Genomic DNA, 12,921 nt, shown 5'->3' on the forward strand with positions numbered 1-12,921 from the left:
TCGTTATGTGTCTGACCCCAGTAAGACTAGCTGTTGCCATTGGCGTCGGCTAACGGGGATCCTAATAAAAATCCAAATCCCAAGGGATCTCAACTATAAGCACCGCTTACCGGTGGGACCATGTGAACTACAACCCCGACGCTCTGTTTTATCGTTTAGAAACATCAATAATCATTGCTTGCGATAAGGTTTTCGAAACATATGGATCTTATCTTTCAAATTAAAAAAAAGACACTTGCTGTAGCAGGTTTGCACAGATCCATACGGCTGTGTGACTTCAGCCGACAAAATACACTTCCGCTACACTTCTTTCCCGAGTACACTTACACACAGGTGTAGCACGTCTTCTGTAAACAAGCGCTGTAACATGGAGATATGGCTGCGTGGGAACACTAACCCTAAACTTACCAAGATGTGTAGTAATTTAACCTTCGTCTTTTTATAGACAAGCGATGTGTGTTAATGCGGAGCTCTAAAAGGTCAACTGACCCTTAGACCGTTTAAAACCAAAAAAATGTGGTGTCGATATGACTCAGAAACATTATTTTTAGTGTCAAACTTGACTACAAAGTGTAAATAGGATAATTGTAACCCGTTTCAAGAAGCTAGGCATATGTCACACGTCACTACTACAGACTACTTTTTTGTGACCCATCCACGTAGCTACATGTGGCTGGTTATAGCATTTATATCACATGACCCATCAATTTAGACAAGTGTTTAGACAAGCGTCATCTAATAATTATAAAATGTTTATACAATATTTTTTATCTGGAAAGTCAGATTAAGATATAGGCCAAAAACTAGATAGTGTATTTTTACCTGGAGTTTTTCCCTTATTGTAGGCTACTACTTAAACCACTTTTAGTATAGTAAACAACCAAAGAGTTCAAGACTATCTTACTCCCTCTGTTTAGCACATGGCCTCACAAGTGAATCATTAAAGAGACAGGCGGTTCTAAAGCTTAAGAGGGTGTGAACAATGTTGAATAGGTCTAGACAAAGTAGCACTCCAGTAGGCGTACCAAAAATCATTCAAGGGCCACTTTCTCAAAAGTGGGGCTACAAGTTTATCAACTTTCAAAGCAGAATTACTTTCCCATGACATACCATTTTGTAGCTCTGTCTCTACTTTTATCCAATGTAAAAAAACAAAATGTCAGGCCTCCCGAGTGGCGCAGCGGTCTCCGACACATTGGTGCGGCTGGCTTTGGTGCGGCTGGCATTGGTGCGGCGAGGATTGTGTCAAGAAGCAGTGTGGCTTGGCGGAGTCGTGTTTCGGAGGACGCACGGCTCTCGACCTTTGCCTCTCCCGAGTTCATACGGGAGTTTCAGCAATGGGACAGGACTAACAACAAATTGGATACCACAAAATAGGGGAGAAAAAGAGGTAAAAAAATGTTTATAACAAAACCACATACAAAAAAAGGGGTGGCTACTTTGAAGAATCTCAAATATAACATATTTTGATTTGTTTTACACTTTTTTGGTTACTACATGTTTCCATGTGTTATTTCATAGTTTTGATGTCTTCACTATTATTCTACAAAGCAGAAAATAGTAAAAATAAAGAAACACCCTGGAATGAGTAGGTGTCCAAACTTTTGACCTGTATTATATACAGTGGGGAGAACAAGTATTTGATACACTGCCGATTTTGCAGGTTTTCCTACTTACAAAGCATGTAGAGGTCTGTAATTTTTATCATAGGTACACTTCAACTGTGAGAGACGGAATCTAAAACAAAAATCCAGAAAATCACATTGTATGATTTTTAAATAATTAATTTGCATTTTATTGCATGACATAAGTATTTGATCACCTACCAACCAGTAAGAATTCCGGCTCTCACAGACCTGTTAGTTTTTCTTTAAGAAGCCCTCCTGTTCTCCACTCATTACCTGTATTAACTGCACCTGTTTGAACTCGTTACCTGTATAAAAGACACCTGTCCACACACAATCAAACAGATTCCAACCTCTCCACAATGGCCAAGACCAGAGAGCTGTGTAAGGACATCAGGGATAAAATTGTAGACCTGCACAAGGCTGGGATGGGCTACAGGACAATAGGCAAGCAGCTTGGTGAGAAGGAAACAACTGTTGGCGCAATTATTAGAAAATGGAAGAAGTTCAAGATGACGGTCAATCACCCTCGGTCTGGGGCTCCATGCAAGATTTCACCTCGTGGGGCATCAATGATCATGAGGAAGGTGAGGGATCAGCCCATAACTACACGGCAGGACCTGGTCAATGACCTGAAGAGAGCTGGGACCACAGTCTCAAAGAAAACCATTAGTAACACACTACGCCGTCATGGATTAAAATCCTGCAGCGCACGCAAGGTCCCCCTGCTTAAGCCAGTGCATGTCCAGGCCTGTCTGAAGTTTGCCAATGACCATCTGGATGATCCAGAGGAGGAATGGGAGAAGGTCATGTGGTCTGATGAGACAAAAATAGAGCTTTTTGGTCTAACTCCACTCGCCGTGTTTGGAGGAAGAAGAAGTATGAGTACAACCCCAAGAACACCATCCCAACCGTGAAGCATGGAGGTGGAAACATCATTCTTTGGGGATGCTTTTCTGCAAAGGGGACAGGACGACTACACCGTATTGAGGGGAGGATGGATGGGGCCATGTATCGCGAGATCTTGGCCAACAACCTCCTTCCCTCAGTAAGAGCATTGAAGATGGGTCGTGGCTGGGTCTTCCAGCATGACAACGACACGAAGCACACAGCCATGGCAACTAAGGAGTGGCTCCGTAAGAAGCATCTCAAGGTCCTGGAGTGGCCTAGCCAGTCTCCAGACCTGAACCCAATAGAAAATCTTTGGAGGGAGCTGAAAGTCCGTATTGCCCAGCGACAGCCCCGAAACCTGAAGGATCTGGAGAAGATCTGTAGGGAGGAGTGGGCCAAAATCCCTGCTGCAGTGTGTGCAAACCTAGTCAAGAACTACAGGAAACGTATGATCTCTGTAATTGCAAACAAAGGTTTCTGTACCAAATATTAAGTTCTGCTTTTCTGATGTATCAAATACTTATGTCATGCAATAAAATGCAAATTAATTACTTAAAAATCATACAATGTGATTTTCTGGATTTTTGTTTTAGATTCCGTCTCTCACAGTTGAAGTGTACCTTTGATAAAAATTACAGACCTCTACATGCTTTGTAAGTAGGAAAACCTGCAAAATCAGCAGTGTATCAAATACTTGTTCTCCCCACTGTATATCAGTATATAAACACTTTTTTCCCTTAAAAGTTATGAGGTCCAAAAGGCACCACATCAAGATAATGTGTAATGTGATGTAGTCAGAGGAAGATGTGTGTAGCTCACGTTAGCTAGCTACCTTGCTAACAACAGCTAACTGTAGTACATTGGCATTTAGGTCAATACAGGACAGGCTCTTGGATACTAGCTTCCAAGCTTATCATAGGATGTAGCTAGCTTGCTTTCAATGATGTTTCAACTCAAACTGGCTAGCCAACGTTAGCTAGCCAACTTGTTTCAACTCAGACAAAAATATAACTAACCCGGATTTGCAAGTTAAGTAGCTAGCATTTCAGATTCGTCTTCTAACCCAAAACAACATGCCTGTTCTCATAAAAGTTTGTGTATTTTCAAAGGCAAAAACGAATTAAGGATGGTACTTGTCTACTAAAAATACAGCTATGGCAGCAAATATCAACATGTATCAGCAAGCATTCAGCAATGTACACAGCTGTTTGCATAGTCACGGCATCAGCGTCACTGGCCTGAATCTATTCTGTAGTTACAGTCCCTCTTTTAGCATATAAATTGCTTCCAAACTAGAATAAGTTATTTTTCTCGCTATATGTTTATTGGGTGATACTTTATTCCATTCACAGGCAAAGTACAGAACCTGGTGGATTTATTGTTCAGCAGCGTCTTGGGAACCCCGCTAACGTATCAAGAGCTGTTACAGAAGGCTGAGGCAGTGGCCAGACACCAGTGCCGCTTCAGAGTAATGGAGGACACTTGAATCAGGTTGGGCACATTTGATCTGGTCAATATACTATCTATCCTGGAATTCACCTAACCACCATTGATAATGTAATCAGTGCTGTATGTCTTGTATGTTGTAAGGAGGTGGCCCCTTCCACTGTCCCAATGGACTACTCCTGGGCACGTGTGTAATGCCAACCAATCAGTACCATGCTGGCATGTGTCCCTTGTGAATTAGCATCTCCGATTGACTATGTTCAACCGTGTATTTACTTGTGGCTTCCATGACTGTATGGTGGCAGTCTCTCTCTCTCCCCCTCTGTGCTATAGGAGCTGGGTTGGATACAGGAGCCAAAGTCAGGCTCCTTCATGACCAGTATGTGTGACGAGGGGCCTGGAGCTGATCTATGCTACCATGCCCATCAGGCATTGGCAAATACCTCAGAAGGGACAAAAGGTGATTGCTAATGAGACAGTACATCACAAGTGTTTAATAATATCACCCTTTTGATGCATGTCCCTCATCAACCCTTCCTTGTTTTTCAACAGATGGGCAGAAGAGATGCTTTTGAAATGGAGTCCTGAAACAGGTTGATACTGATGTCTGAATTGGGAGAGACCTTACACTCAGCATTAAAATTATACAAGACATCTATTACTTTTTATCGTCTTTTGTTATTATTGAGTCGAATGGTACTATCAAACATGTCAGGGAGCTTCTTTCTTACACATGACACTGTACCGGAAGGTATAATATTTACACATTGTTATACTAGCAGAATATGGATTATTCTACATGAAACTGTTACACTTGAAAGTTATCAAAACACTTTGTTTCGAATATCTGCATAAGTTCAGCAATTACACTCTTCTCATATTACTCTGTAGGCTACGGACCTAATCAAAGCTTCCTTCTGGCGGAAGCTTTGAATTAGACAGCCTACGGAGTGGTATTAGAAGAGTGTCATCCTCTTGCATCTCACATCTGCCTGTATTTATTGAACTCTGCCTGCTGGACCCATGGGTTGAGGCAAACTCAGTCATATCCAGGATGGAGTGTCATGCACTCCAGCCCTCTTGCCACCTGACCTCACTTGTCCATAACCTGTAATACATTACATAGATGGAAGGGACTTCATATCAACCACTGGAGACTTGAAGACAGAATCTCACCCAGAGAGCTGTGCATATCAGTGTGTGGTTAAGGCCTCAGCATGCTTCAGTTTGGCTGGTGCCTAGCCGAAAGGAAGGAGTGTGCTCATATACTCCCTTACAAGACCTTCGCTTGAAAAATGAGAAAAAAGCGACAATAGTACCGTTTGTCCATTTTGAGACGCCGTAGTTAGATTAATTCTGACTTTTGAGGAAGTGTATACTAAAATAACTCAAGAAATCGGTCATTCATTTTGACGTTTTTGCGGAGGAGATCTTAGTTTCGCAATTTTACATCTAACTAAGATGTTTGGTGCAGTATTTCACCAAGAACTGAATTAGCTTTCCATCTTGAGATGGCGAATCAGTCTGGAGGGGAGAAGTCCTCAACTTCAAAACTTAATTCTCTCCATAGCAAAGCTAGCTTAGCTTACCTCACTGTACTCACTACTGGTCTTGTTTATTGTGATTGAATGGCAAAGACACACCCAAGAAATTGCCACATCAAACCACACCCTCAAGACAAGTCTCGTTTGACTTTTGTCATAGCTGCAAGGATTTCTTAATGAGCATTGATGAAAAAGGCCAAATCAGGAAGTGCCCTTTAACAAAACTCCCCCAGCCAGAAGATAACTGCATGAATAAATGCTAAAGTCTAAGAAGGGACTAAGGTTAACCATTAATCTTTTCTGAGTTAAGGGGTTTGACATATGCAGCTAAGCCCTACCGATTGAGAGAAAATCATGAGCAGAAAGGTGTGATGTCTGTGTCTGTGCACAAAGGCAAAGTAAACAGAGCAATGAGAAGACTAAAATCCTCTAAGCCTATAGGGTAAATCCATTTGAATTCAATCACTTTTTGACAGTAGCCCTTTTGATTTGAATGATACATTCTATAGATATTTGCCCATTGTAGAAGTACTCAGAAAGTAACTTTTTGGACCTGAATGCCATACCCCACCATACCATAACTGCAAAAGATAAAGGGTTGAGTTTGATATAATTTAAAAGCTTACACACAGGGTTGTCAAACTATTTTATCATTTCTGGAAGAAAAAAATTAGTTTTTTTTAAATAACACAAATTGTAATTTTTTTAAACTTTTAATAACAGCAATTATCAAAAAATGCTTAAACTCCGATTTTTTCCATATGTTGTCGCTTAGACCCTATTTTACATAGTCTAAGGTTGTGTTGTGCCCACTCTTGCATGCACGGTGGGTGTCATGTTTTGACTGATAAATGTACTAAAATTGGGAGAAAAACATTTACATTTCTACTTTCAAATGCTACCACAAAGAAGGTTGGGTGTCCACACATCAGAGAATGTTGACTTGAATGGAAATATCTGTTTTAAATTATACTGTCAAACTCAATAGGAAACCAATTAAAATCATAGAAATATGGATAATAGAATAGACATGACCATTTAAGTTGACGATCAATGGCGGATGGACCTGAAGTCATCTGTGTGGTAAAAATGTCAATGGTGTACCAGCTAAATTGCAGATCAAATAATGACGGGCACAACACAAAAACCTCCGATGATGTGAAATAGGGTCTACGCTACAACATACAGTGCCTTCGGAAAGTATTCAGACCACTTGACTTTTTCCACATTTTGAGCTGGGGAAGGGTACCAAAAATGTCTGCAGCATTGAAGGTCTCCAAGAACATAGTGGCCTCCATCATTCCACCAAAACTCTTCCTAGAGCTGGCAGTCCGGCAAAACTGAGAAATCATTGACCCGATGGTCACTGACAGAGCTCCAGAGTTCCTCTGTGGAGATGGATGAACCTTCCAGAAGGACAACCATCTCTGCAGCACTCCACCAATCAGGCCTTTATGGTATAGTGGCCAGACGGAAGCCACTCCTCAGTAATGGCACACGGAGTTTGCCAAAGGGCACCCAAAGACTCTCAGACCATGAGAAACAAGATTCTCTGGTCTGATGAAACCAAGATTGAACTCTTTCGCCTGAATGCCAAGTGTCACGTCTGAAGGAAACCTGGCACCATCCCTACGGTGAAGCACGGTGGCGGCAGTATCTTTCCGAATTAACTGTACGTGAATATGAAAATACGTGTGTTTAGATAAATGATGTTAAAGTTTTAAAATGTTTATTAAAATATTTTTTTAAAGAAATAATGAAATTGTTTGAGAACACACTTTAAGCTTTCAAATGATAATCAATCAACCGTTTATCTTTTCCAGTGATGAAGACCTGAATGTCGCATGGTATGGTGGGGTATGCAAAATGGGTCAACTTTGAGCACCTTTATACACTGAATGTTTTGGCATTCTGGTCCAAAAAGTATATTTCTGACCGCTTCTTCCATGAGCAAACATGTATGGAAAGTTTTGTTTAAATCAAAATGAATGTTGACAAAAAGTGGTTGAATTTAAATGGATTTACCCTATTTTCAGTCCTGGCAACAAGTTGCTGATGAGGAGGAAAGGGAGGAAAGCAAAGCATAGGGAGGAAAGGGAGGAAAGCAAAGCATAGGGAGGAAAGGGACGAAAGGGGAGGAAAGGGAGGAAAGGAAAGCATAGGGAGGAAAGGGAGCATAGTGCAACTTTTTTTTACAGTCCCTCACAATTCCAATTCCTTTATCATGGAAGATGTAAATCAGGGGTGTCAAACTCAATCCATGGAGGGCCGAGTGTCTGCGGGTTTTTGTTTCTTCCTTTCAATTAAGACCTAGACAACCAGGGGAGGGGAGTTCCTTACTAATTAGTGACCTTAATTCATCAATCAAGTACAAGGGTGGACCGAAAACCCGTAGACACTCGGCCCTCCATGGAATGAGTTTGACGCGTGTGCTAAAGGGTAAAGGTCTTATGTGACATAGTGTTGTCACATTACCAAAATGTTTACATCGATACCGGGTTTAGTATCACGATTTTCAATACCATCACGATACTAAAACGATACCACGGCAAAAAAGGCATATTAACCAAAATCACAGAATGGCACTTGAGCCAGAGAGAAACTCTGCTCTGTTTAAATCGTTGGGAATATTTTGAGTTCAATATCATTCAATTTTACACGTCAAAATTTTTCAGTGACAGCCATGTATGCATTAATGAATAAATCATATAATCAATTTGACTTTGGTAACATAGTGATTATTTATTTTAATGGTAAATCTCGATTGGGTAAATCAAGCCTAGGCCTATTCATAATACAGTTGAATGCATATTCAATAGGTGTGTGTGCATGCATTGAGTTATTGAGCTTGTTTTATTGTACTGATCAACAACATCTGCATAAAAGTAGCTTATTTTACAAAAGTGCCCACTATCTCTAACCAGTAATGTGGTCATTCACGAGGTGGCCTGTGGAAGCCCTATTCACAGACACAGTCAGTTCACTGAGGCAATAGATCATCTTTGGGAGAGACGTGAGAGAGACCGATTAAGTGAATGAATAAAGTTTAGGCGGCAATCAGATTTAAAATCAGCATATTTTGCATTACAAAGTACAAAGTTAGTGAATTGAACGGCTTTTTTTCTTATGGTGGGTTGTGCCAAGATGGAGGCACGTAAGCTTCAAAACAGCACCCCTTTCCGTGATCTAGTGTAAATGTATATCATTGGGTGCAACACACTAAGAACCACTCCTTGAACAGGAGATCAATAAGCTTATAAATATTAATGACAGAGGCAGTATGGTATATGTTGTTTGGTCCTTTAGGTTGTACTGTCTTTGTTAATGGTCATTATGTGTTTTTAAATGGGCCAACAGAGACTGAATTATGTAGCTGCTGGGCAGATTACATCGCCACATATCATTGCAAAATAAAATGTAAAAATCCGAACCTTCAAGTGCAAGACGTTTGGATGAGGGTTTGTAGAAACACATGTACAAACATCATTTCGTTATACGATGTTGCGCCATCACCAGCTAATCGTGATCGAAAGAACATTGTTACAGTGTAACGTTAGACTATTGTAAAGCAGACAAAAGTAGCCAGTTTTAGTCGTAGTGGTGGCTAACACAAGAGTAAAATGAGGCAATGGTACATATTAATAAGAAAGACTATAACAGTAGGTTATGCTAGGCTAAATTATAGAATTCTATCAAAAACTTTAAATGTGGTCAGGGGAAGACGACACGTTGTGAAATATCATGTTCTCTATGAGCGCAGAATGAGAGCCTGAAATCGAATTAAACCAATATATTTTTGGTGCCACGAGACATCGCACAGGACTGCGCCTGTTGATCTTAGAACTATGAGGTTAAATAAATAAGAACCGGTCAGAAAGTTTCTTACCCATAACGAAATCAGCAACAAAGTTTCATTAACGCTGTTGTTAGTCCTTCGGTCGCCCTTTCTCACCTGTCAGTGTTTCATAGACCAGGGTGCTGTGGACAACAATAGCGGAATCGGCGGTTCGCCTTCAAATTAAAAGTCACCCATTGAAACTGATGCAAACCGATGCAATTTGACTAGATGATCCTAAACACTGTTTTACTGTTATATAAGTAAAACAAAAGAAAACAATTAGTTAATTTGACACAAAGTAAACATCAATTGTAATCCCAGCTAGCACCAGGACTCTAGCCTAACTCTGGGGGGGGGGGGGGGGGGGGTGACAACAATTTTGGACCCCCTTGTGGCCCCCCTAAATGTGGAGTGTGAAATAATTTTTACATACATTTTTGCTATCGTTCTTTTTTTACATCCGTTATTAGACAGTGGCAACGATGATGATTATGAACATGGTCTTTTGCCTGCTAATGCCTGCAATTCAGTGAAGAAAACGATATGACAACAATACCGTCTAATGTAACTGGCCCCTCTAACAGGACAATTGGCCCCAGCTTGGCCAGCCCAGTTGAAATGGTCTAGAACCGCCACTGGTGCCATGGACCAACACCATGCCGACTTGGTGTCTTAATGGTTTGGGTTATGGCGATAAGAGCTCGGGCCGATCAAAGCAACTACATGGCCGTTGATGGAAAAATGTTATACTTTAGATTGATATTGTAGAGGGGAGGGGGGCATTTTCACGTCTCTGAAAACGTAGGCCTATGGGAGGTGTCCCAATCCGGATTCTCGAGTATAGCCCATGAAGATCTCCCCCACGGCATGAACCCGAGGGGGGCGCCAAACCTGGACAGGAAGATCACGTCAGTGACTCAACCCACTCAAGTGACGCACCCCTCCTAGGGACGGGATGGAAGAGCACCAGTAAGCCAGTGAGTGACTCAGCCCCCATAATAGGTTAGAGGCAGAGAATCCCGGTGGAGAGAGGGGAACCGGCCAGGCAGAGACAGCAAGGGTGGTTCGTCGCTCCAGTGCCTTTGCGTTCACTTTCACACCCCTGGGCTAGACTACACTCAATCAATCATAGGACCTACTGAAGAGATGAGTCTTCAATAAAGACTCTGATTCTCTGCCTCTAACCCTATTACAGGGGCTGAGTCACTGGCTTACTGGTGCTCTTTCATGCCGTCCCTGGGAGGGGTGCGTCACTTGAGTGGGTTGAGTTACTGATGTGATCTTCCTGTCTGGGTTGGCGCCCCCCCTTGGTTTGTGCTGTGGTGGAGATCTTTGTGGGCTATACTCGGCCTTGTCTCAGGATTGTAAGTTGGTGGTTGAAGATATCCCTCTAGTGGTGTGGGGGCTGTGCTTTGGCAAAGTGGGTGGGGTTATATCCTTCCTGTTTGGCCCAGTCCGGGGGTTTCTTCTGATGGGGCCACAGTGTCTCCTGACCCCTCCTGTCTCAGCCTCCAGTATTTATGCTGCAGTAGTTTATGTGTCGGGGGGCTAGGGTCAGTTGGTTATACCTGGAGTACTTCTCCTATCTTATCCAGTGTCCTGTGTGAATTTAAGTATGCTCTCTCTAATTCTCTCGTTCTCTCTTTCTTTCTCTCTCTCGGAGAACCTGAGCCCTAGGATCATACGTCACGGCAAACCGGGCATGATGACTCCTTGCTGTCCCCAGTCCGCCTGGCCTTGCTGCTATTCCAGTTTCAGCTGTTCTGCCTGCGGTTATGGAACCCCTACCTGTCCCAGACCTGCTGTTTTCAACTCTTAATGATCGGCTATGAAAAGCCAACTGATATTTATTCCTGATTATTATTTGACCATGCTTGTCATTTATGAACATTTTGAAAATCTTGGCTCTCTCTAATTCTCTCTTTCTTTCTCTCTCTCGGAGGACCTGAGCCCTAGGACCATACGTCAGGACTACCGGGCATGATGACTCCTTGCTGTCCCCAGTCCACCTGGCCTTGCTGCTATTCCAGTTTCAACTGTTCTGCCTGCGGTTATGGAACCGCCACCTGTCCCAGACCTGCTATTTTCAACTCTTAATGATCGGCTATGAAAACTGAAAATTATTCATGATTATTATTTGACCATGCTTGTCACTTATGAACATTTTGAACATCTTGGCATAGTTCTGTTATAATCTCCACCCGGCACAGCCAGAAGAGGACTGGCCACCCCTCATAGCCTGGTTCCTCTCTAGGTTTCTTCCTAGGTTTTGGCCTTTCTAGGGAGTTTTTCCTAGCCACCGTGCTTCTACACCTGCATTGCTTGCTGTTTGGGGTTTTAGGCTGGGTTTCTGTACAGCACTTCGAGATATTAGCTGATGTACGAAGGGCTATATAAAATAAACTTGATTTGATTTGATTTGATAGTCCAGGGTTATGAGGAAAAACATTAAGACAAAACGGTCTATCACTCTGTCATACAGTACACGCTTTTATTTTTTGTTGTCATAGGCTACCTGGCTAAAATGCTTGCTCGCTAGCCTAACTTCCATTCATGGGCGATGTTAGCTAGTTAACATTAGTCTTTTACATCAAAGTACATATTGAACTTCCATCCTCTCAGGCCAGGGGCACAACAATGTATGAATTAATGGTTGGACCAGAATCGCCGTTATAATCATTGGCCAATACAGAAAATTAAGTAAAACCACAAGTCAAAATCCCTATCTCCATCCATGGCTAATTTAGGAAAGGGCCAACTTTAGCTAGCAAGCCACCGGAGGACAGCAACACAATGAGATGAAACAATTCAAGTTGTTTCTATCAATGACGTACTGTATGCTCTCAATGCGGTTGTATAGGAGTGACACCAAAAATTGTCAACTCTATTTCATGAACTGCATTGTAAGGGCTTGTAAGGGCTTGTAAGTAAGGTCTACATCTGTTGTATTCGGCTCATGTGACAAATAACATTTGATTTGACATCCAAGCTGGCTTCCCTTGACACCAGGACCATTCACAGGTGAGGTCGCTCAGTTTTGGCTTTTTTTTTAAAAACTTTTTTCGTCAAGGGAGGCCAAATGCTTGTGCTTCCCTTGCATTACATTCAATGCTACGTGCGGCAACAATGTCATACTCGTTTGGGCCAGACAGTATGAAATAGATGGCCTAAACATAGAGAGAGGGCGCTGTATTGCTCGCTCGGATGATTTCTCCGTTGAGATGCATTCAGCTTCTTGCCAATTGAAGGAAAATGATGAAACAGAGAGGCAAAAGATAAAATATTTGATGTCAAACATTTTTTTTTAAATATTGGTAAATTTTTTGGGGAAGCCTGGCTTCTCTTGGCATCCATGAATACACACCACTGTGTAGATTGGGTTGGTGACGGCAATGATGAGGACCCAGGCCCAGCGCGTGCATAGGTCAGAAGGTGGTGTACCCTGAGGTGGGAGCCCAGGTTATATGTATTTCCTTCCTTTGCTGTTATTGCCTTCAGGCAAATCTTGTAAATTACCTCCATGTATCCGAATAGGAGCAGGGGCATTTTTATCGACACCAGATCGTTAGCCATTTTC

The 12,921-nt window shown here is 42.1% G+C and overlaps 2 protein-coding genes across 2 annotated transcripts in view; one reads left to right on the forward strand and one right to left on the reverse strand.

The window, feature by feature from the left end:
• LOC139530962 (uncharacterized) overlaps window positions 1–4,620 on the forward strand; it is a 59,450-nt gene extending 54,830 nt beyond the window's left edge. The window contains exons 5-7 of the mRNA XM_071327758.1: window positions 3,869–4,007; window positions 4,268–4,422; window positions 4,515–4,620. Coding sequence (XP_071183859.1) covers window positions 3,869–4,002 — 134 coding nt within the window. The 3' untranslated portion in view covers window positions 4,003–4,007; window positions 4,268–4,422; window positions 4,515–4,620. The remainder of the gene's footprint in view (window positions 1–3,868; window positions 4,008–4,267; window positions 4,423–4,514) is intronic.
• The window catches only part of LOC139530251 (GRAM domain-containing protein 4-like), a 47,684-nt gene extending 38,172 nt beyond the window's left edge, over window positions 1–9,512 (reverse strand). Inside the window, exon 1 of the mRNA XM_071326474.1 lies at window positions 9,393–9,512. The gene's annotated coding sequence lies outside the window, so the exon portion shown is untranslated. The remainder of the gene's footprint in view (window positions 1–9,392) is intronic.
• Window positions 9,513–12,921: the final 3,409 nt, after the last annotated feature.

This window comes from Salvelinus alpinus, chromosome 9 (assembly GCF_045679555.1).
Source record: "Salvelinus alpinus chromosome 9, SLU_Salpinus.1, whole genome shotgun sequence".
Lineage (NCBI taxonomy): Eukaryota > Metazoa > Chordata > Actinopteri > Salmoniformes > Salmonidae > Salvelinus > Salvelinus alpinus.